Genomic DNA, 23,836 nt, shown 5'->3' on the forward strand with positions numbered 1-23,836 from the left:
CTCGGCCTCCCAAAGGGCTGGGATTACAGGTGTGGGCCACCACACCCGGCCTCACAAAGTTTCTTAGGAAAATTAAGGTATAGATAAGAGAGAGAATGGAGACACTAATGACTCTTCCAAATTTTCATAGCCAGACACCAGGAAGATCAAGACTGTTTATAGGCTGGGTGTGGTGGCTCACACCTGTAATCCCATTACTTTGGGAGGCCGAGGCAGGAGTATGACTTGAGCCCCGGAGTTCAAGACCACCTTGGGCAACATGGTGAGACCTTGTCTCTAAATAAAAAACAGCTGGTTTTGGTGGTGTACACCTGTAGTCCCAGCACTTTGGGAGGCCAAGGTAGGAAGATCACTTAAGCCTAGAAGTCTGAGACCACAGTGAGCTATGATGATGCCACTGCATTCCAGCCTGAGTGACAGAGAGAGACCCTGTCTCAAAAAAAAAAAAAAGACAAAAGACTGTTTATTGACCCTTTTTTATTTGTTTCATATTTTTGTTCATTAAGTTTCTGAGTTAATAAACTAGCTTCTTTTGTTTTTCTGCTCACTAGTGTTTAAGTTAGCTCAATTTATTTCTTATCGCTGGTATATAAGCTAAAATTTATTTTTGTTTTGCTTTTGAAAACCATTTGTTGAAGGTAGAATACTTTCTTGGTGTAGGATGACATTAATTGGTGACATTAATTAGTTGCATTTGAAGTAAAACTGGTAATAGAGAAGTCTGAGGGATTATTTTTCTATAAGTGCCACTTTGTGAGAAAAGATTATAAACAGGGTCTTGATATAGTTAAAATGCAGCTTTTTTCTTTTTTTATGTTTATTTTTTAAACAAGGTCTTATTTTTAATAGTTCTGTTTTTGTTTTTTTTTTTAAGATGTAGTCCTAGGAAACCTTGCTCATGTGCTTCTCACACGCCCCCCCACCCCCCTGCCCCGCAACCGCGACTCATATCACCACCACCTCAGTTAGCTAGTTTATTCTCAAATTATTCATCATCAAGGACCAATTTTTTTCCTCAAGTCCATTGTGGACTCGGAATGACCCAGCAATGTCAAATTTCTATGAAAGTACCTAAATGTTCTTGCTTTCATACTTTATCTTGTCACAGACCAGTCTGTGGACATTTGAACAGCAATAGTTTAGATGATTTTTCAGCTTTACTTTAAAAAAGGGGGAGAGGGTGCCAAATTTTATCATTAAAGGAGAAACTATATGAAATGATCTTGTCCCTTTTTTTAAAATTCAGAACAGAAAATAACCCCATCTCCCTAGTAAATAATTAACTATTACGATGCTTTATCAGCATTGCGAAAACATCCTGTCATCTCCAAATCACTACTGGTCCTTTCTCAAAAGTAACCACCGTCCTGATTTCTGTCAATTTGGGTCACTTTGCCTATTTTTAAAATTTTAAATTAGATTATAATATACATGGATTAAGTACTTTTTCTCTGAAATGCTTGGAACCAGAAGTGTTTTGGAGTTTGGATTTTTTCAGATTTTGAAACATTTGCATTATTTGGGTTGAGCATCCCAAATTCAGAAAGTTCAAAATCCAGAATCCTCCAATGAACATTTCCTTTGAGCATCATGTTGGCACTCAAAAATTTTCTTATTTTGGGCATTTCATGTTTTCTGATTTGGAATGATCAGCTTGTATTCATTAAAGTACACATAAGTATGCAGCTTGTTGGATTTTCACAAACAGAACAGTACTATGAACTATCAACCAGACTAAGGAGCAAAATATTGCCCTGGTATCTCTCCCTGAGCTCTCTTCTGGTCACACCCATTGCTCCAAAATAACCACTCTTAACAACTTCCAATAGCATAAACAAGACATGTCTGGAACAGAATAATGTCCAGAGAAATTTTTAAACTTATATAATCAAGTCATACTTAAATAATTTTTTGCTATTACATTATTTGCCTGTGTGTAAAAATCATTCATCTTCTGGTGTGTAGAAATATATCAGATTCTTAAAACTATGTAGAGTGGTTATTTTGGGGCAATGGGTGTGACCAGAAGGGAGCTCAGAAAAATCCATAGCATTAATGAACAAAATTGAACTGCAGAAAATGCAGTAATATATTTAAAAAAAAAAAGTCAGTAGAACTAAAATAGATCTATAGATTCAATGCAATCCTAACCAAAATCATAGTAGGTTGATGGGAGAGGGGACATGTGGAAACTGACAAGTTGCTTCTAAAATTTACATGAAGATGAGATCAGTCAGAAAAGCCAAGAAAATATTAAAGAACAAAATGGAAAGAATTATTATATATCAGGATTAATCATAAAGCTAGGCAATTTTCTAAAGAAAAAAACATACTGGGTACATTAAGAAGTTGCATTCATCAAAACATAACTTTAAGAGAGTGAAAAGGCAAGCCACAGAGAAGTTATTTGGAATAAATATATGCAACAAAGGAATATATGAAGAACTCCTACAAGTTACTAAGAAAAAGAGAATTCGTAGAAAAATGGGCAAAGACTAGAACAAGCGTTGCACAAAGATGATATCAAAATGATTAATAATGAAAAGGAGTCCAGTTCCATTAGCGACCACAGAAAGGCAACTAACTTATAACCACATACGATATTATTACACACCCACCAAAGTCCAAAATTAAAAAGACTGATGGTACCAACTGCTAGTGATCATGTGAGATAACGGGATTCTTATACACTGGTGGTGAGAATTTAAACTAGTACAACTAGTACAACTACTTTGGAAAACTGCTTGGCTGTCTATAGTATAGCTAATTCTACTCTGGAATATATGCCCAACAGAAAGGAGTACAAAAATTTGTTTTTAAAAAGTAGAATTAATCGTAATAGGCAAAAAATAAAAATAACCTAAATGTTCATTAAAGATAGGATAAATGAATTTGGGTACTGGTGGATGTTTATGCAATGAAAATACTATATATACACAGAGAGGAAGCTATCTTCCTGTATATGCATGTGCGTGTGCACATTTTAATGATAGCTTTATTCTTTTATCTTTTACATTTATATCTATAAACCATGTGGAATTTTTTTGTATTATGTGAGATGAGGATCATCATTTTATTCCTTTCACCCTGTAGGGATATCTTAATCACCTAGCACCCTTTTTTGAAGACTTCCTTCGTTTATTTTATTGCAGTGTTCTCTATGTCATAAGTCAATTGACCATATAGTTATGGTTTGGTTTCTGGACTTTCCTTTGTTCTGTTGTGTTTTATCTTTCCTTGTAACAGTACCACCCTGTTTTAATTACTTTAGCTTTATTATTAATCCTGGTATCTAATAGTTTAATTCTTTCCATTTTGTTCTTTAATATTTTCTTGGCTTTTCTGACTGATCTCATCTACATGTAAATTTTAGAAGCAGCTTGTCAGTTTCCACATGTCCCCTCTCACCTCAACCTTTTATGGTTTTGGTTAGGATTGCGTTGAATCTATAGATCAGTTTTAGTTCTGTTGACTTTTAAAAAAATATATTACTGCATTTTTTGCAGTTCAGTTTTGTTCATTAATGCTATCCATAGCATTTTCTGTCTTACAGGTCTTTGCACACTTCTTATTAGATTTATTCCTTGACATTTTTTATTCTGTTGTGAATGGCTTTAACTTTTTTTACTTTATAATTGTGTGTTGCTGATATATAGAAATACAGTTTTTATAAATTGACTGTGTCTTTGAAGTGTCTAGGATTTTACCTGATTTGTAAGTGAACAAAGAGATTAGCCTCTCATGGATTTTAACAGAAGAAACAAGAATCCTGGGTCATAGAAAAAGTACTGTATTACCCATGATAGAGTAAGCAATATGACTATCAGCATACTTTTCATGTCAGCTTTCCCTTACCCCAAGACTCACAGGTGATGAGATACAGGCCCAGGTGTATCCTATTCATGCAGTGGGTTTGCATCTCAGCCAAGAAACATTAGTTTGAGGGATTCACTGCTTTTAGCAGAAGCAAGCATATTTTGCCTGGGAAGAGACATTGCCTCATCTCATGGTTGCTCTGCAACTGCAAACATAACCCTGAAAGATGGCTCAGGTAAAGAGTGTTCTGGGACTTAAAACGTTGTTTGCATTCCTCGCGTGTATACACGACAGCACTCGGGGCCTGTGGTGGATTGCCTCTCTGAATATTGACACTGGATGTAACAACATTGCAAAATTAATTTTTTAAATCTGTTAGTTTATACATAGTTTTATTTTTAGGATTGTCTACTTGTACAAATATGTAATTTATGAATAATGGCAATTTTCTTTTTCTTTTTTTTCTTTTTTTTTTTTTTTGCCATTTTGTACCAGCCAGGACTTACAGAAAATAGTGGAACAGACATGGTACTATCAATTATCCTTTTCATTCTCTACCTTTAAGGTAAAGCTTTTAATATTATAATTTTTATTTGTTTGTTTGTTTTTGAGACAGGGTCTCTCTCTGTCACTTAGGCTGAAGTGCAGTGGTGTGATCTCGGCTCACTGCAACCTCCACCTCCAGGGTTCAAGCAAATTCTCATGCCTTGGCCTCCTTAGTAGCTGTGATTACAGGTGTGTGCCACCACGCCCAGCTAATTTTTGTATTTTTAGTAGAGATGGGGTTTCACCATTTTGGTCAGGCTGGTCTCAAACTCCTGGCCTCAAGTGATCCACCTGCCTTAGCCTCTCAAAGTGCTGGGATTACAGGTGTGAGCCACCAGCGCCCAGCCTTTTAATATTATAATGTTTTAAGAATGATGTGGGCCAGGCGCAGTGGCTCACGCCTGTATTCCCAGCACTTCAGGAGGCCAAGACAGGTGGATCACAAGATCAGGAGATCAAGAGCATCCTGGCTAACACGGTGAAACCCCATCTCTACTAAAAATACAAAAATTAGCCGGGCGTGGTGGCATGCACCTGTAGTCCCAGCTACCTGGGAGGCTGAGGCAGAAGAATCACTTGAACCTGGGAGGCGGAGGTTCCAGTGAGCCAAAATCGCACTACTGCACTCTAGCCTGGTGACAGAGCAAGACTCCATCTCAAAAAAAAAAAAAAAAAAATTATGTGGAGTAGTAGGTTGTTTGTAGATACTTTTTAGTATATGAAGTTAGTTTCCTTTTATTTGTAATTTGCTAAGAGATTTTATAATACACAGATGTTGCATTTTATCAGTTGCTTTTCCTTCGTGTACATAATTCCTGTAGTGAATTATATTGATTTTACGTATCAAATGTTAAACCAACCTTGTGTTCCTTGGATAAACCAACTCAGTTGTGATATATTATTAATCGTCTATATCATAGATTTTATTTGCTCATAGTTTGCATTTAACTTTAAGGTTTGCCTGCATGTTTTCCCCATATAATGTCCCTGTTAAAATTTGGTATCATAAAAAAATTGGTAATTGGGTTTTGGTTCTCTGAAATAATTTGTTTAAGATCGTGTTTGTAGGCCGGGCGCAGTGGCTCACACCTATAATCCCAGCACTTTGGGAGGCTGAGGCGGGTGGATCACCTAAGGTTATGAGTTTGAGACTCAGCCTGGCCAACATGGTGAAATCCCATGTCTACTAAAATTATAAAAATGAGCCAGGCGTGATGGTGGGCACCTGTAATCCCAGCTACTTGGGAGGCTGGGGCAGGAGAATTGCTTGAACCTGGAAGGTGGAGGTTGCAGTGAGCCAAGATTGCATCATTGCACTCCAGCCTGGGGACAGAGTGAGACTCTGTCTCAAAAAAAAAAAAAAAAAAAAAAAGATTGTTTTTCTTCTTTAAAAGGTTTGGGGGCTGGGCACAGTGACTCATTCCTGTAATCCCAGCACTTTGGGAAATGGAAGTGTGCCAGTCACTTGAGGTCAGGAGTTTGAGACCAGCCTGGCCACCATGGTGAAACCCCATCTCTACTAAAAATAAAGAAATTAGCCTGATGTGGAGGCGGGTGCCTGTAATTCCAGCTACTCCAGAGGCCAGGGCAGGAGAATCACTTGAAGCTGGGAGGCGCAGGTTGCAGTGAGCTGAGATTGTGCCACTGTGCTCCAGCCAGGGAGACAGAGCGAGACTCTGTCTCAAAAAATAAATAAATAAATAAATAAAAAAGTTAGGGAGAATTTCCTGATAGAAACCTGGGCTGAAATATTCCTTTTTAGGGATATTTTACTGTTAATTAAATTTAACATAAATATGGTAAAACATACAGATCACAAGTCTATAATTCACATACATGAATGGGAATATGAGTTAGAATAAATGAGAATACTTATAATTCCTTGACTTGGGGAAAAATTCTATTAGCCTGGGCAGCACTATAATAGCTTATATTCAATGAATGACAGTGTTAAGTTCACACCATCTGTATAGCTCTGGAAAATAGGCTAAATAAAAGCAAGTGTTAGGCTTCAAATTGTGTCCCCTTCAAAAAGATATATTGAAATCATAACCTCTGGTACCCCAGAATGTGTGCTTATTGGGAAACAGAGTTATTGTAGAGTTAATTAGTTAAGATGAAGTCATACTGTAGTAGGGTGGGTCGTTAGTCCACTAAGATTGTTGTCTTTATAAGATGGGTCATATGAAGATGTGGAGACATGAAGAGAGTGCCATGTGACGATGGAGACAAGAGGTTGAAATGATGCTGCTGTAAGCCAAGGAATGCCGAAGATTGCTGGATGTTACCAGAAACTAAGAGAAAGGGATGGAATAGCTTATCTCACAGAAGGAACCATCCTTGCTGACACATCAGTTTTGGATTTTCAGCCTCCAGAACTGTGAAGGAATAAGTGTCTTATTTTATGCCACCTAGGTTATGTACTTTTTAAAATGACAGTCCTGGGGAATTAATACAGGGAGTAAAGTTCATTCTTCATTATACAATGTATTTAATATATTATATTCCCATGAAATCTTTTAAAATATTGTATAGTCATCATCTCTGCTGCCATAATCTTTCTGTTAACATTTTAATCATCATCCTTAAGTGAGACTTGCAGCCCAAGCTGAAGGAGGCTTACATATACAAGGGTTTGGTGCCACCTACTTTCTTAATTTCTTTTTTTAGTTGGGAGACAGGGTCTTACTCTGTCACCCAGGCTGGAGGCAGTGGCATGATCACAACTCAAGTGCAGTCTCAACTTCTTAGGCTCAGGTGATCCTCCTACCTCAGACCCCCCAAGTAGCTGGGACTACAGCACGCCACCACACCTGGCTAACTTTGTATTTATTTATTTATTTAGAGATGGAGTTTCACTCTTTTGCCCAGGCTGGAGTGCAGTGGCGTGATCTCAGCTCACTGCAACCTCTGCCTTCCGGTTTCAAGTGATTTTCCTGCCTCAGCCTCCCAAGTAGCTGGGATTACAGGCATGTACCACCACGCCCGACTAATTTCTGTATTTTTAGTAGAGTCAGAGTTTCACCATGTTGGCCAGGCTGGTCTTGAACTCTTGACCTCGTGATCCTCCCACCTCAGCCCCACAAAGTGCCGGGATTACAGTCGTGAGCCACCGCACCCAGCCATGTATTTTTTTTTTTACGTAGACAAGATTTTGCCATGTTGCCCAGGCTGGTCTGGAACTCAAGTGATCCCACCCGCCTTGGCCTCCCAAAGTGCTGGGATTACAGGCGTGAGCCACTGCGTCCAGTCTGGAAGGCAGTTTATAATACTTAATACTTCCTGTCAGTAAGGACAAACTAAAAGAAGCAAACTACTCTAAAAATTAGAAAAAAAAGAATAATAAAGTAAACTAATAGATACTGAAGAAAATAGTTTATAATAAAAATAAATAATGGAAATTACTAAATTAGAAGAGAAAAATGGTAGAAAAGGTTGGTTTTTAAATGAATCAATATAATAGACAAACTTTGTTAACCTACTTTTTTTTTTTAAAGGAAAAATCCATGAGTATATAAATTCAGGTTGAAATTTCAAAACAGAATTAAAAAACCAGTAGACTTTTTCACAGTACTTTGTAGATGAAATGGGATACTTTTCTAGGACAATACAGTGCACAAAAATTGAACCCAGTAGAGATAGAAAGTGTAAATACATTTCCATAGAAGTAGACCTATATTAGAACTCCCCTTCAAAAGAACACTATACCCACATGTTCTTCAGGGGAATTCAATCATATGTTTATTTTTTAATTTTTATTTATTTATTTATTTTGAGACAGAGTCTCATTCTGTCCCCCAGGCTGGAGTGCAGTGGTACGATCTTGGCTCACTGCAGCTTCCGCCTCCTGGGTTCAAGCGATTCTCCTGTCTCAGCCTCCCGAGTGGCTGGGATTACAGGTGTGCACCACCATGCCTGGCTAATTTTTTGTATTTTTAGTAGATACAGGGTTTCACCATGTTGGCCAGGCTAATCTCGAGCTCCTGACCTCAAGTGATCCGCCCACCTTGGCTTCCCAAAGTGCTGGGGTTACAGGCGTGAGCCACCGTGCCCAGCCAGAATTCAACCAATATGTTTAAAGATAATAATCTTAATGTTTTAAACACTGTTACAGAGCTAGAATAAAAAACATATTTCTATGCTCGCTGAAAAGGTCTTTGAATAAATTTTAGGCTCAATAAAATTGAGAATTGGTGGATTCCTCTTTAACATTATAACTCAGTTGAGAAACCAGTGTCTTAAGGGGGAACACTGGTGGCTTATCCTTTAGCCGGAACGAGTCAAGAACAAGATGTCCACTATCTCCATTCTTATTTAACATTATGTTAGAGGTGTTTTGTTTTGTTTTGTTTTCTTTTCTTTTTTGTTTTTCTGAGATGGAGTCTTCCTCTGTTGCCCAGGCTAGAGAGCAGTGGCACCGTCTCGGCTCACTGCAACCTCCACCTCCCAGGTTCAAGCAATTCTCCTGCCTCAGCTTCCTGAGTAGGTGGGATTACAGGTGCATGTCACCACGCCTGGCTAATTTTCTGTATTTTTAGTAGAGATGGGGCTTCACCATGTTGGCCAGGCTGGTCTGAAACTCGTGACCTCAGATGATCCACCCGTCTCAGCCTCCCAAAGTGCAGGGATTACAGGCGTGAGCCACCGTGCCTGGCCTAGAGTTGTTTATGTCAACACAGGTAAGCAAGAGAAATTAGTTTGAGTAAGCGACGACAAGAGTCAGGAAGGATTAGGTAAAACTACTTCTTTTTTTCAGATGATATGATTTTGCATCTGACAAACACAAAAGAATCAGTGGAGATAAATATTGATTAAAAAGAACTGGTGGTCCATGCTTGTAGTCCCAGCACTTTGGGAGGGTGGGGCAGGAGGATCACTTGAGGCCAGGAGTTTGAGACCAACCTGGACAAACATAGCAGGACTCTGTCTCTACAAAAAATAAAAAATAAAAAAAAAAATAAGCCTGGGCGCAGTGGCTCATGCCTGTTATCCTAGCACTTTGGGAGACCGAGGAGGGCAGATCACGAGGTCAGGAGTTCAAGAACAGCCTGGCCGATATGGCAAAACCCCGTCTCTACTAAAAATATAAATTAGCCAGGCATGGTGGCACGCGCCTGTAGTCCCAGCTGCTCAGGAGGCTGAAGCAGAAGAATCGCTTGAACCCAGGAGGCGGAGGCTGCGTGAGCCGAGATAGTGCCACTGCACTCCAGCCTAGGTGACAGAGCGATGACTCTGTCTCAAAAAAAAAAAAAAAAAGCCAGGCGTGTACCTGTAGTCCCAGTTACTTAGACGGGGATACCTTGAGCCCAGGAATTCAAGGCTGGGTGACAGAATGAGAACCTGTGTCTTTAAAAAAAATAAAAAGAGAGAATTTGGGATTGTAAAAAAATAGATGTAAATAAAATTAATATGTAATAGCCACCATGTGCATAAATAATAATGAAAAAAGAATATATTTGTGGTAACAACATCAACAACAAAAAAATTCTGAGCATCACTATTTTCTTTTCTTTTTGAGACAGAGTTTTGCTCTTGTTGCCCAGGCTGGAGTGCAATGGCACCATCACGGCTCACTGCAACCTCTGCCTCCCGGGTTCAAGCGATTCTCCTCCCTCAGCTTCCTAAGTAGCTGGGATTACAGGCATGCACCACCATACCCAGTTAGTTTTGTGTTTTTAGTAGAGAAGGGGTTTCACCATGTTGGCTAGGCTGGTCTCAAACTCCTGACCTCAGGTGTTCCACCCGCCTTGGCCTCTCAAAGTGTTGGGATTACAGGCGTGAGCCACCGTGCCTGGCCGAGCATTACCTTTTTAAGATATGTACAAAATGGTGAAACAGCTCAATACCCAAAAAGATGAAATTGCATTCATTTCTCACACTCCAGGACAAATTCCAAAGAAATTAGAGTTATAATAAATGTAAAATATGAAACCAAGTACACAGGAAAACATGGGTGAATTAATTTTCTTTCTTTCTCTTTCTTTATTTCTTTCTTTCTCTTTCTTCCTTTCTTTCCTTTCTTTTTTTTTGAGATGGAATGCAGTGGCACGATCTCAGCTCACTGCAAGCTCCTCCTTCCGAGTTCACACCATTCTCCTGCCTCAGCCTCCCGAGTAGCTGGGACTACAGGCGCCCACCACCACCCCAGGCTATTTTGTATTTTTAGGAGAGATGATGGGGTTTCACCGTGTTAGCCAGGATGGTCTAGATCTCCTGACCTCATGATACGCCCGCCTCGGCCTCCCAAAGTGCTGGGATTACAGGCATGAGCCACCACGCCCAGCCAAACATGGGTGAATTTCTTTTAAAACCTGAGAATAAAGAAATTTTTTTCTCTGATGCTTCTTGAAGCGTACATGTTTATCTTTTAGTCTAGCAAACTCACTTCTAAGAATCAACCTCAGAGATAAACTGTCAAAAATACAAAATGGCAGAGATTAAGATCAATGATTCTCAAACTCGAGCTTGCATCAGAATCACCTAGAGAACGTATGGTGCAGATTCCTGGGCCTCACTTCAGAGTATCTGATTCAGTAGATCTGGGCTTGCACCCAGTAATTTTCATTTCTAATAGATTTTTAGATAGTAATGATGTTGTTCTGGGTACCACATCTTAGAACCACTGGTTAAGATGTAGTCATGAGAACAAAAGACCAGAAACAACCCAAAATATACCCACCGAGAAAATCTGGTGGAAGAAATCACGGTCGATATGCACAATGGAATTCTGTGCAACTATTAAAAGGAATGCAGAAGAGTTCCGTGTTCTCTTCTAGGATATCCTCCAGGATGCATTGAGTTTTTTCGCTTAAAGTGGCTCCAGCCTGGGCAACAGAGTAAGACCTTGTCTTAAAAAAAAAAAAAAAAATCAAAGTGCTAGACAGTTAGTGGTATATGATCTTTTGTTTAAAGAAATAAGGAAAATTATTAAAACAGACCAGGCATGTTGGCTCACGCCTGTAATCCCAGCAGTTTGGGAGGCCAATGCGGGCGAATCACCTGAGATCAGGAGTTCCAGACCAGCCTGGCCAACATGGTGAAACCCCATCTCTACTAAAAATACAGTTAGCTGGGCGTGGTGGTGGGCACCTGTAATCCCAGCTACTCAGGAGGCTGAGGCACAAGAATTGCTTGAACCTGGGAGGCAGAGGTTGCAGCGAGCCAAGATCGTGCCATTGCACTCCAGCCTTGGCAACAAGAACGAAACTGTCTTAAAAAGGAAAAAAAAAGTATTAAAACATATATACTGTATTTTCACAAAATGAAAAATATGAATAAAAATGAAAGGACAAACAGAAACCTATTAAAATGATTTTCTATAGAGTAATATAGTTAAGGAAGAGAGCTAGACTTATATGAAAGTAATATGTTTTGTAACGTTGCATAATTTAAATTTTTTTTTTTTTTTTTTTTTTTTTGAGACGGAGTCTCGCTCTGTCGCCCAGGCTGGAGTGTAGTGGCACGATCTCAGCTCACTGCGAGCTCCACCTCCCGGGTTCACGCCATTCTCCTGCCTCAGCCTCTCCGAGTAGCTGGGACTACAGGCGCCCGCCACCACGCCCAGCTAATTTTTTGTATTTTTAGTAGAGACGGGGTTTCACCATGGTCTCGATCTCCTGACCTCGTGATCCGCCCGCCTCGGCCTCCCAAAGTGCTGGGATTACAAGCGTGAGCCACCGCGCCCGGCCTTAAAATTTTTAATGTACTTCCTAGAAATAAGAAAGCAAACAAGTATGTCAAATTTGTGGCATAATGATGTAGATAAGTTATTGTGGGATGTAGCTTAGGTATGGGAGACAAGACATAAACCTTTTTTCCCCCCTTTTCACAGGTTGTTGAAGGAGACAAATCTTAAACTGCATTCAGTAGTCTTAATTTCAATAATTATATTGGTACGGTGTCTTTGAAACTATATAATACTAAGCAAATTAATAATTTATAGTAATATTACTAGCAACCAGAATTGTTAGGCGGGAAGAAACAGGATAAAAATACAAAATCAGGCTGGTCATGGTGGCTCATGCCTGTAATCCCAGCACTTTGAGAGTCTGAAGCAGGTGGATTACTTGAGGTCTGGAGTTCAAGACCAGCCTGGCCAACATGGCAAAACCTCGTCTCTACTAAAAATACAAAAAAATTAGCTGGGCATGGTGGCGGGAGCCTGTAATCCCAGCTACTCAGGAGGCTGAGACAGGAGAATTGATTGAACCCAGGAGGCAGAGGTTACAGTGAGCCAAGATTGCACCACTGCACTCCAGCCTGAGCAACTGAAGGAGACTCCATCTCAGAAAAAAAAAAAAAAAAAAAAAAAAAAAAAATCAGAAAAGTTAAGTGACAGCTCTGTGATCTTCAATTCAAATTTGGTATCCAAGCATGAATTTCATTTTATTTTTCTAAATGATGACTTCTTTTCTTGTTCTAGCCACTGAAAAGTTCTAGAACTAGTGGTAACCTATTGACAGTGAGCACTCCTAGTGTGGTGTGCACACTGTGGTCTTTTAATACCATTTACAATTTAAATATGTCAGAGCTTGTTGGAGAAGTAGTTGATCCAGGTCTGGCCAAAAGTTATGCAAGATTTGCCTGGGACAACTTTCTGTGACAGGTAGTAAAAAAGCTGTCACATATGGGTGGAGCCATGTCCCCAAGATAGTTTACAACTTGAAGGAGCTCCCACTAGGTCAAAATGGGATGATTTGGGTGCTAAGTATATATTTTAAAACATTATATGTAGTTTGGTGTACAGTATCAAATCTTTGATAATTGCATTTGATTTAAATATTTCACATATATAAACATCTATATGAGAACTTGTTGGTTTTAGGTATTGTATGAGTTTTCTGAAGTTGCAGGTTATCACAAAGTGGGCGGTGTAAGCAAACAAATTTATTCTCACTTCTGAATGCCAGAAGTCTGAAAGCAAGATGCTGGCGTGTCTGCACTCCCTGCAGAGGCTCTGGGGGAGAATCTGCTCCTTGCTTTCTCTAGCCTTTTTCTTGCTGACTTCCTTGCCTTATGAACACATTACCCCGGTCTCTCCTCTGTCTTCACATTGCCTTCTCATCTTTATCTGTCTTCCCTTATGCGTCTCTTATGAAGAGACTTGTCATTGGCTTTAGGATCCATTTGGATAATCCAGGATGATCTTGTCTGAAGATCCTTAACTCAGTTACACCTACCAAGGCTCTTTTCCCAAATAAAGTAACATTCACAGATTCTGGAGCTTACAATGTGGACATATCTTTTTGGTTGCCACCATTATCAGCCAGCTATAGGTTACCTATTCATTACTCTGAAAATGAAGTTCAGATCTTGGCTGTGCGCCTTACTGGCTATATATCTTTTGGCAAACTCATTAAATTTCCTGATATGTAAAACTTAGATAATGCCATCATCATATGCAGATGAAGATGTATCTTTGAAATTTATTTTTGTATATAAATATATATAGCCTTAAAATCTTTGTATTTTTATTTGCATAGAAAAATATCATAAGGATGCCAATCAAACTGTCTTATTTAGTTATTTCTAGAAGTATAATTTGAGGAGTTTAGGTAGGGGTAGAAAGAAAACTACCCTGAGAGAGTAATTATGAGAGTTCAATGAACTCCTGTTAAAATGAACCTAGTACGGTGTTAGGCACATAGAAGATACTTGTCTGCTGTTATTAATAATAAAATTATATGTCTTTGAAGATAGTATAGTCACTAAAAGGAATTATAAGAGATAAGTTTCTCAACAGAGATAAGTTTAAATCTTTAAGTCTTTTTTTTTTTTTTAAAAAAACGATAGGGTCTCATACTGTCACCCCCTAGGCTCGAGTGCAACCTCCCAAGTAGTTGGGACTACAAGTTTATGCCACCATGCCCAGCTAATTAACCTAATGCTAAATGATGAGTTAATGGGTGCAGGAAATCAACGTGGCACATGGATACATATGTAACAAACCTGCACATTGTGCACATGTACCCTAAAACCTAAAGTATAATAATAAATTTAAAAAAAAAAAATTTTTTTTTTCTATGGGTCTCACTATGTTGCCTAGGCTAGTGTTGAACTCCTGGCCTCAAGTGATCCTCCCATCTCAGACTCCCAAAGTGCCGGGATTATAGGTGTGAGCCACTGTGCCAGGCCTATGTTTAAGTCTTATTTGCTGATTGTAGTACTGAGTCTTTAATATTTTAAAAGTTAGAACAAGCCTGGACAACATAGCAAGACCCCGTCTTTTTAAAAAAACTTAAAAAAAAAAATTACCTGGATGTGATAACACATACCTGTGTCCCAGCTACTCAGGAGGCAAAGGTAGGAGATTGCTTGAGCCTGGGAAGTCAAGGCTGCAGTGGACTGCGATCATGACACTGCACTCCAGCCTGGGCAACAGAGTGAGACCCTGTCTCAAAAATAATAATAATTTTAAAAGTTAGAGTAGTATTTAAGTTTCATAGAGCAGTACTTAGCATTAAGTCAACTCTGGGAGATGTTTATACTGGTGGGTCCTGTAATTTTCATGATTTATTTTGGTTGGCTTAGTTAAATGCCATGGTTTAATTTGTTAAAAAGGGTGTTTGGCTTAAAGGTAAACATTCTAAGCAGTTTGTCCTGGTAATTGCAGATAGCTTTATTGTCACTTTTCTGGGCTGCAAAGTAGAATTATTATATTTTCTAGTGGAGTTATTCTGGCTTTATATTTTCTGTTTGTAATCAGGCAGTATTTGAGGTAGGCGAGGAAATGTATAGTCTAGAGATTTCTGCAAGATGTTAAGAAAATATTAATAGTTTTAACTTTTACTTTTGTCTCTTTAAAAACATTGGCCAAGTGAAAAAGACAGACAATAATAAGCATTGGCAAGGATATAGAGAAAGTGGCCTTATACATTTCTGGTGGAATTGTAAAAATAGTGCATCCATTTTGGAAAACAGCTTGGCAATTCCTCAAGTTAAACATAGAGTTATAGTAAGACCCAGCAATTCCACTCCTAGGAATGAACCCAAGAGACTAAAAGCACATACATAAAAGATCTGCACACAAATGTTCTTCATAACATTGTTCATAATAGCCAAAAAGTAGAAATAATCCAAATGTTCATCAGCTGATGAATAGACAAAATGTGACGTAGGCATGCAATATTATTTTACAATAAAGAATAAAGTATTCATACATATTGAAACATGGATGAGCCTTCAAAAGTAAGCTCTTTGTTGAAAAAGTCATTCACAAACGAGCACTAATGTATGATTTCATTATATGAAATATCCTTAAGAGGCAAATTTATAGAGACAGAAAGTAGATTACTGGTTACCTAGGACCACGGACATAGATGGGGTAAAAGATGAGTAACAGTTAACATGTATGGTGTTTTTTGATGGGTGATGATTGTACAACTTCGTGAATATACTGAAAGCCATTGAATTTTATGGTTTTTTCCCCAACATTTTCAGAATAAATTTAATTTTGTTAGCTTACCAGGGAAAATTAAATCACTAGTCACACAACAAATTGACTCTGGATTGCAAAACCAAAGTTTAAACCTAAATCTTGATGCTTTTAAAAGAAAACAGAGAATAACATCTTTGTGGTCTTAAGATAGAGAATGATTCCTTAAATAAAAGATATTTAATATAGTGGGGAAATAACAAATGAGATTATTTAAATATATTTTAAGTATTTCTCAGAAAGAGGAGAAAGAGACTGAGAGAGGGTGTATTAGGTTGTTTTCACACTGTTATAAATACCTGAGACTGGGTAATTTATAAAGGAAAAAGGTTTAATTGACTCATAGTTAGTTCCACATGGCTGGGGAGGCCTCAGGAAACAACAATCATGGCAGAAGGCAAAGGGGAAGCAACCAACTTCACATGGTAGCAGGAGAGAGAAGCGAGAAGGAGCGGGGGAAAACTGCCTTTAAAAAACCATCAGATCTCATGAGAACTCACTATCACGAGAACAACGTGGGAGAAGCTGCTCCCATGATCCAGTCACCTTCCTACTTCAACAAGCGGGGGATTACAGGTCCCTCCGCTGACACATGGGGATTACAATTCAAGATGAGATTTGGGGCCCAGCGAAGTGGCTCGTGCCTGTAATCCCAGCACTTTGGGAGGCTGAGGTGGGTGGATCACCTGAGGTCAGGAGTTTGAGACCAGCCTGGCCAACATGGTGAAACCCCGTCTCTACTACAAATACAAAAATTAGCTGGGCGTGGTGGTGGGCACCTGTAATCCTAGCTACTCAGGAGGCTGAGGCAGGAGAATCACTTGAACCTGGGAAGCAGAGGTTGTAGTGAGCTGAGATCATGCCATTGCACTCTAGTCTGGGTGACAAGAGCGAAACTCCGTGTCAAAACAACAAAAAAAAGATGAGATTTGGGTGGGGACACAGAGCCAAACCGTATCAGAAGACTAACTAAAAAAGGACGTCTATCTAGCATATATAAAGAACTACCACAAGTCAACAAGAAAAAGACAGCTATTAATAAAACCATGAGAAGATAGGCAAAATAAAATAACAGTCTTCAAAATAGAGGTTATTCAATGACTAAAAAAATGTTAACAAGTGTTCAACTTTCTTAGCAATCTGAGAAAAGCCTGATATAAACACAGCAACCAGGAGATTGAAACGAAAATGACAGAAAATACCAAGTGTTGGCAAGGATGTAGAAAACATACACTGCTAGTGGCTTCAAAATTTTGTACAAACATTTTGGAAAACTGGCAGTATCACCTAAAACTGAAGAGACGTAAACATAAAACACAATTCCACTACTATATAGATATACCCCCAAATTTTTATGTGTCACCAATGCATTTTCTAGAAATTACATACTAGTACTATTCCTAATATTCACAGATGAAAAACACTCACATGTACATAAGCAGTGGAATAATTGTGTGATATTTTCACAACAGAATTCAATGCTAATGAATGATTCACAACATGGAAAACTACATATAAATTCAAAACAGCCTACAGAATGTAAAAAGACATGTACTAAAGAGTTCCTGCTGCACAATATTTATATAAAGTGTAAAAGAGGTAAAAGTAACCTCTGTTGTTAGATGTCAGTGTAGTGCTCATCCTTGAGGATTGTGACCGGCTGGGATCACAAAAAGGTAGCTGTGGGCTTAAAATATCCTTTTTAAAAAAATTTAAATATAAAAAGCCTCTTTGTGCTACCCACTTGTGATCTGTGTACATATGTTTAAATTTTTTTTTTTTTTTTAACTTTTAGGTTCGGGGTACATGTGCAGGTTGTTTGTATAGGTAAATTATATGTCATGGGGGCTTGGTGTACAGAATACTTTGTCACCCAGGAAATAAGCATAGTACCTGATAGGTAGTTTTTTGATCCTCACCCTCCTTCCACCTCCACCCTCAAGTAGGCCTCAAATTTTATACTTTAGGCAAGATATATAGTATATGAAATATATAGATGTATATATATTTTTTTCTTTTGTGATGGAGTCTCACTCTGTTGCCCAGGCTAGAGTACAGTGGCATGATCTCAGCTCACTGCAGCCTCTGCCTCCCAGGTTCAAGTGATTCTCCTGCCTCAGCCTCCTGAGTAGCTGGGACTACAGGTGTGTGCCACCACACCCAGCTAATTTTTGTATTTTAGTAGAGGCGGGGTTTCACCATGTTGGCCAGGCTGGTCTTGAACTCCTGACTTCAAGTGTTCCACCTGCCTCGGCCTCCCATTACAGATGTGAGCCACCGTGCCCAGCTGCATAGTATATAAATTTTAAGCTATTTTTAAAAAATTGGTCAGTATCAAAGTATACTGAGGCTATGATTTTTTTTTTTTTTTTTTTTTTGAGATGGAGTCTGTCTCTGTCGCCCAGGCTGGAGTGCAGTGGCGTGATCTCGGCTCACTGAAAGCTCTGCCTCCCAGGTTCATGCCATTCTCCTGCTTCAGCCTCCTGAGTAGCTGGGACTATAAGCGCCCGCCACCACACCCAGCTAATTTTTTTGTATTTTTAGTAGAGATGGGGTTTCACCGTGTTAGCCAGGATGGTCTCGATCTCCTGACCTCGTAATCTGCCCACCTCGGCCTCCCAAAGTGCTGGGATTACAGGCGTGAGCCACCGCGCCCAGCCAAGGCTATGATTTCTTTCTGCAGCTGAACTGTCTCGAATTATTCAACTCCATTTTTAAACATCAAGCTTTTTGTACATCAGCTCTTTTCCATATATAAATTATATACTTTTTCATAAAGGTTGGGATGCAGAACTAAACTAAGTATGACTATATGTCAGCATCTTTTTTTTTTTTTTGAGATGGACTCTTGCTCTGTCACCCAGGCTGGAGTGCAACGGTGCGATCTCGGCTCACTGCAACCTCCGCCTCCAGGGTTCAAGGGATTCTCCTGCCTCAGCCTGGGATTACAGGCACGTGCCACCAAACCCGGCTAACTTTTGTATTTTTAGGAGAGATGGGGTTTCACCATATTGGTCAGGCTGGTCTTGAACTCCCTGACCTCAGTTGATCCGCCTGCCTCAGCCTCCCAAAGCACTGGAATTACAGGCGTTAGCCACCATGCCCATCCAAGTCATCATCTTAATTGTTTGCTGCTGTCTTCTTTAAATGCATCTACTGTGCATTCCTTTCTTAGGACATCTAAGTAAATTGAAATACTATAGTCCAAAACTTGCATACTGCAATGAACTGTGCTTCTACATTTTTATGTCCAGTAGCTAGCTACCTACCAGTACATATGTACTTTTTTTTTTTTTTTTTTTTTTGAGACTGAGTTTCACTCTTGTTGCCCAGGCTGGAGTGCAGTGGCACGATCTCCTCACCACAACTTCTGCCTCCCAGGTTCAAGCGATTCTCCTCCCTCAGCCTCCTGAGTAGCTGGGATTACAGGCATACGCCACCACACCTGGCTAATTTTGTATTTTTAGTAGAGATGTGGTTTCCCCATGTTGGTCAGGCTGTTCTTGAACTCTGACCTCAGGTCATCCGCCTGCCTTGGCCTCCCAAAGTGCTGGGATTGGAGGCGTGAGCCACTGCACACGGCCTTGTATGTACTTTTATGACATCTTAAAGCTTATTGCCCTTACCATGGGATATCATTTTGCTATTTGGGCCTTTTCAGTCCAACTACTATGAATAGAGGAAGACTTTAGTAAACATTCATTCTTCAAGAGTCATCACTAGCAGTAGTGATTATAATTTTTTTTTAATAAGGGTACTGAATCAGCAATTTCTGTATCGTAAACACTACTCCCATATTGTTTAATTTTATAGAACATAAATGTCTACTTGCTGTTTAAGAGGTATAGATTCTTAAAGAACCCTCGTTCACGTAAGACCCACTCAGGTCTGGCGAAGCTCTGCCAGACAATATAAAACAGCTAGTGATGAAGTAGAGAGTGGTTACATCTTATGCAAATTCAAATTGCTTCCATAGAGAAATCTTAAAATGCCCTCTCACATTGATAAGCCTGTAACTATTGATTTAAAGGATGAAGGAATGTAAGGATTAAAACTATGGTAGAGTTTTGAGGTCGAATGGCCTTAATGACTTTATTTTAAACTGCCAACCCAAGGCCCTTCCACTGTATCATGTTGTCATTAGATTTACTGTGAGACCGTAGATACTGTCTTAAAGTCCCTAGAATCTTTTCTAAATTTTATCTGATTTGATGAGTCATTCTTCAGTCAATTCTATTGAAAAAGTAATAAATGAAAAGTAATGAATACTAACACTCATCCCTTCCCCATCCTATCATCCTTCACTAGAACTTTCTGAGGAAAAAAACTGAAAAGGGAGGCTGTTTGCAGTAAAACTCCAAAAAGTACATCATTCCCAAAAGTGTTTGGTCATAGTTCTTACTCCAGGTAGCAGCATATGATTGGGGAAGGAATGGTGCTTGATATCTCTGTTAACAAAAATCTTTTATTGTCATTTTTTTTTCCCTAGTATCGTCATCCTCCCCGCAGTCAGGCTGCCCGTCACCCACCATTCCAGCAGGTAAAGTCATTTCTCCATCACAGAAGCACAGCAAGAAGGCACTAAAGCAGGTAAGCATTGCTAGTCTGTATTTATCAAGTAGAATTTCCTGTATTTAAAACGCACACCTCTGGCAGTCATCGGATATTTTTTGAAAATTTTTTACATTGGGCCCTTGCCAGTGGAACTTTCATGCAGTAGCCCAGTGTGGTTTTAGTAATTTATGCACCTCTTTGTAACACATGTTATATAAGTTTTTGGTAGATACTTTTTTTTTTTCTTTTTTTTTTTGAGATAGAGTCTCAGTTGCCAGGCTGGAGTACGGTGGTGCAATCTCAGCTCACTGCAACCTCTGCTTCCCAGGTTCAAGCGATTCTCCTGCCTCAGCCTCCCAAGTAGCTGGGACTACAAGCACCTGCCACCACACCCAGCTAATTTTTGTATTTTTAGTAGAGACAGGGTTTCACCATGTTGGCCAGGATGGTCTCAATCTCTTGACGTTGTGATATGTCCACCTTGGCCTCCCAAGGTGCTAGGATTACAGGCGTGTGCCACCGCACCTGGCCGGTAGATACTCTTTTCATCACTTTTTTTTTTTTTTTGAGACGGAGTCTTGCTCTGTCACCCGGGCTGGAGTGCAGTGGCACGATCTCGGCTCACTGCAAGCGTCGCCTCCTGGGTTCACGCCATTCTCCTGCCTCAGCCTCCCGAGTAGCTGAGACTACAGGTGCCCGCCACACGCCCGGCTAATTTTTTGTATTTTTAGTAGAGACGGGGTTTCACTGTGTTAGCCAGGATGGTCTCGACCTCCTGACCTCGTGATCCGCCCACCTCGGCCTCCCAAAGTGCTGGGATTACAGGCTTGAGCCACCGCGCCCGGCCCTTTATCACATTTTTAAAGTGTCTAATTTGTTCATAGTTTGCTCAGAATCTTTTGTTTGTTTGTATGTGTTTTAAATTCATGAATAGGTATTGAATTTTTCAGGTTTGTTTTCTTTGGGATTTATTGAGATGATCACATAGATTTTTCTCTTTTAATCTACTAACACACAGCTAGATTTTCTTTTCTTTTTTCTTTCTTTTTTTTTTTTTGAGACGGAGTTTTGCTCTTGTTGCCTAGTGCAACCTCCGCCTCCCAGGTTCAAGCAATTCTCCTGCCTCAGCCTCCTGAGTAGCTGGGATTACAGGCACCCGTCACCATGCCTGGCTAATTTTTGTGTTTTTAGTAGAGACGGGGTTTCACCATGTTGGTCAGGCTGGTCTTGAACTCCTGACCTCAAGTGATTCAACTGCCTCGACCTCCCAAAGTGCTGAGATTACAGGCGTGAGCCACTACACCTGGCCTAGATTTTTTAATATTACACTATACTTAACTTGGTTGGGTGCAGTGACTCACGCCTGTAATCCTAGCACTTTGAGAGGCCAAGGCAGGCGGATCACCTGAGGTCAGGAGTGCAGAGACCTCCTGTAATCCCAGCTACTTCGGAGGATGAGATGAGAGAATCATTTGAACCCAGGACGTGGAGATTGCAGTGAGCTGAGATCGTGCCACTGCACTCCAGCCTGGGCAACAGAGCAAGACCCCGTCTCAAACAAAAATTAAATAATAAAAAATAAATGAATGTATGCGATCACAGCAGAAATAGATGCAATCAAGTGGTTCTATTAAATTTTACATTAACCTGAAATTACACAGGTCCTATGAGAAGCAAGGAATGAATACTGGTGACTGCATCTGCAGGAATTTATGAACATCTTCTGATCTAATTGCAAAGAATGAGAGAATAAGCCATAATCAGTGGTCAGTCAATACTGCCATTTTATGTACTTTTGCTTCTGCCTCACCTATTATAAATGTAGGTGAGGCTAAGCGAGACATAGAGCTCTCTCAGTTGCTTTTCTGCATTGGCAACTTAGAGTGAGAAGATCATTTGTTGCCACTGTGCCTGTAGCATAGCCAGAGATACGTGTGAAATGTTAAGCAGGAGGAAACTGTATTGGGAAAAGAGAATAGGAAACCGGAAGTAGCCAGTTATTCCACACTTTTCTACACGGTCTTAAAAGCTTGAAACTGGCAACCTAGCAAAGTCAAACTTCAGTTTTTTTCCTGAAATTACTTTCATGGTTTCTTTTTTTAAAAAAAAGAAAACCTTAAGTTAAAAGTTGCCTTCATCGTGTTTTTGTGATTAAAATTTGGGTATTTTTTGTTTTTTTTTCTGTTCATTTTAAATAGTATTATCAAGTATATTCTATAAATTAAGAACCTCATAGAAATCAAAATATTCTGAAGTAGACAGAAGGAACCACACTGTTATTAGAACCAGTATTGTCTAGTCTTCCCCCTCTGTTTACTGCGTTGCTGTAAATTGCTGAAATTTGATAATTGGGATAGATCTCATTGCTGTCACTGAAGACAACTGATGTAGTTACTTACAAACTTTTGTAAAAATATTGTACCTCTGAAGCCTGCGTAAACTGAATATTTACATTTCTACATAGGTTTGATGCAGATAGGGCTCTTTTTGTTATAAGGCTTAGAATTTCATTTCTAGAAATGATTGAAAATGTACTGTCTCTGCTTTACAAGACTGGGAAGTTTTTGGCTTACCTAGTAATTTTTTTAAGTTCCAAAAAATGCTAATAACTATTTTTCACATTTATATAAAGGAATGATACTGGCAAAAACTATCCAAACTCTAAGAATCATTTAGGCCTTGTGTTTAGTTGGCTTAATTTAAATTGATAAGAACAGATACTACACTTGATCTTAGCCAAAAGGCCAAGAAGCGAGAGTTAGCTTAATTTAGGTTTTTGTTTGCTTTGATAGATTTCAAAGAAATTGAACGATCAGCATGCTTCTTGCCATTTAAAAAAGAAGTAATTTACTTTATATTATTACTAAAAAACTGATTTGTTTTGTTTCTTATAGTCTGTTTTATCTTTATAGGCACTAAAGCAGCAACAGCAGAAGAAGCAGCAGCAGCAATGCAGGCCAAGCATATCCATCTCCTCCAACCAGCATCTCTCTCTAAAGACTGTCAAAGCAGCCAGTGACTCTGTACCTGCCAAACCTGGTAGGCAGTTTGGGCAGTTTTTCAATGGAAGTTTCTTTTTCCTAGTATTTTTGTGTTGGTTTTCCCAATTTGTTTATGACATCATTTATTTTTAAATTATATTTACTTACACAATCCTTGTACTGCCAAAACATCAATATAAATCCTTCCAGGATAAATGGGAAAAGTTGTATGCAAAATAATCATGCAGTTATTAAAAAATAACTCAGAGCCCAGGAGTTCAAGACCAGCCTGGGCAAAATAGTGAGACCCTGTCTCAACAACAACACACAAAGTTAGCCAGATGTGGTGCACACCTGTAGCCCCAGCCACTCGGGAAGCTGAGGTAGGAGATTGGTTGAGCTCTAGAAGTCAAGACTGCCATTAGCCCTGATCTCACCACTGCACTGCAGCCTGGATGACACAGTGAGACACTGTTTCCAAAAAAAATGTTAGCACTGGGATTTG

At 39.4% G+C, this 23,836-nt stretch overlaps 1 protein-coding gene and 1 pseudogene across 4 annotated transcripts in view; one reads left to right on the top strand and one right to left on the bottom strand.

Moving 5' to 3' along the window:
• The window catches only part of ASXL2 (ASXL transcriptional regulator 2), a 555,729-nt gene that overhangs the window by 497,099 nt on the left and 34,794 nt on the right, over positions 1-23,836 (top strand). For 3 of the 4 annotated variants that reach the window (XM_063623896.1, XM_055252963.2, XM_055252962.2), the window contains 2 exons: positions 20,286-20,386; positions 23,263-23,389. In XM_063623896.1, the coding sequence (XP_063479966.1) occupies positions 20,286-20,386; positions 23,263-23,389 (228 nt within the window). Of the gene's footprint in view, positions 1-10,709; positions 11,199-20,285; positions 20,387-23,262; positions 23,390-23,836 lie in introns of those variants that run through there. The other variant, XM_055252964.2, reaches the window with a different exon arrangement.
• LOC129468750 (uncharacterized) lies at positions 22,936-23,106 on the bottom strand (annotated as a pseudogene).

This window comes from Symphalangus syndactylus, chromosome 18, assembly GCF_028878055.3.
Source record: "Symphalangus syndactylus isolate Jambi chromosome 18, NHGRI_mSymSyn1-v2.1_pri, whole genome shotgun sequence".
In the NCBI taxonomy this organism is placed as follows: domain Eukaryota; kingdom Metazoa; phylum Chordata; class Mammalia; order Primates; family Hylobatidae; genus Symphalangus; species Symphalangus syndactylus.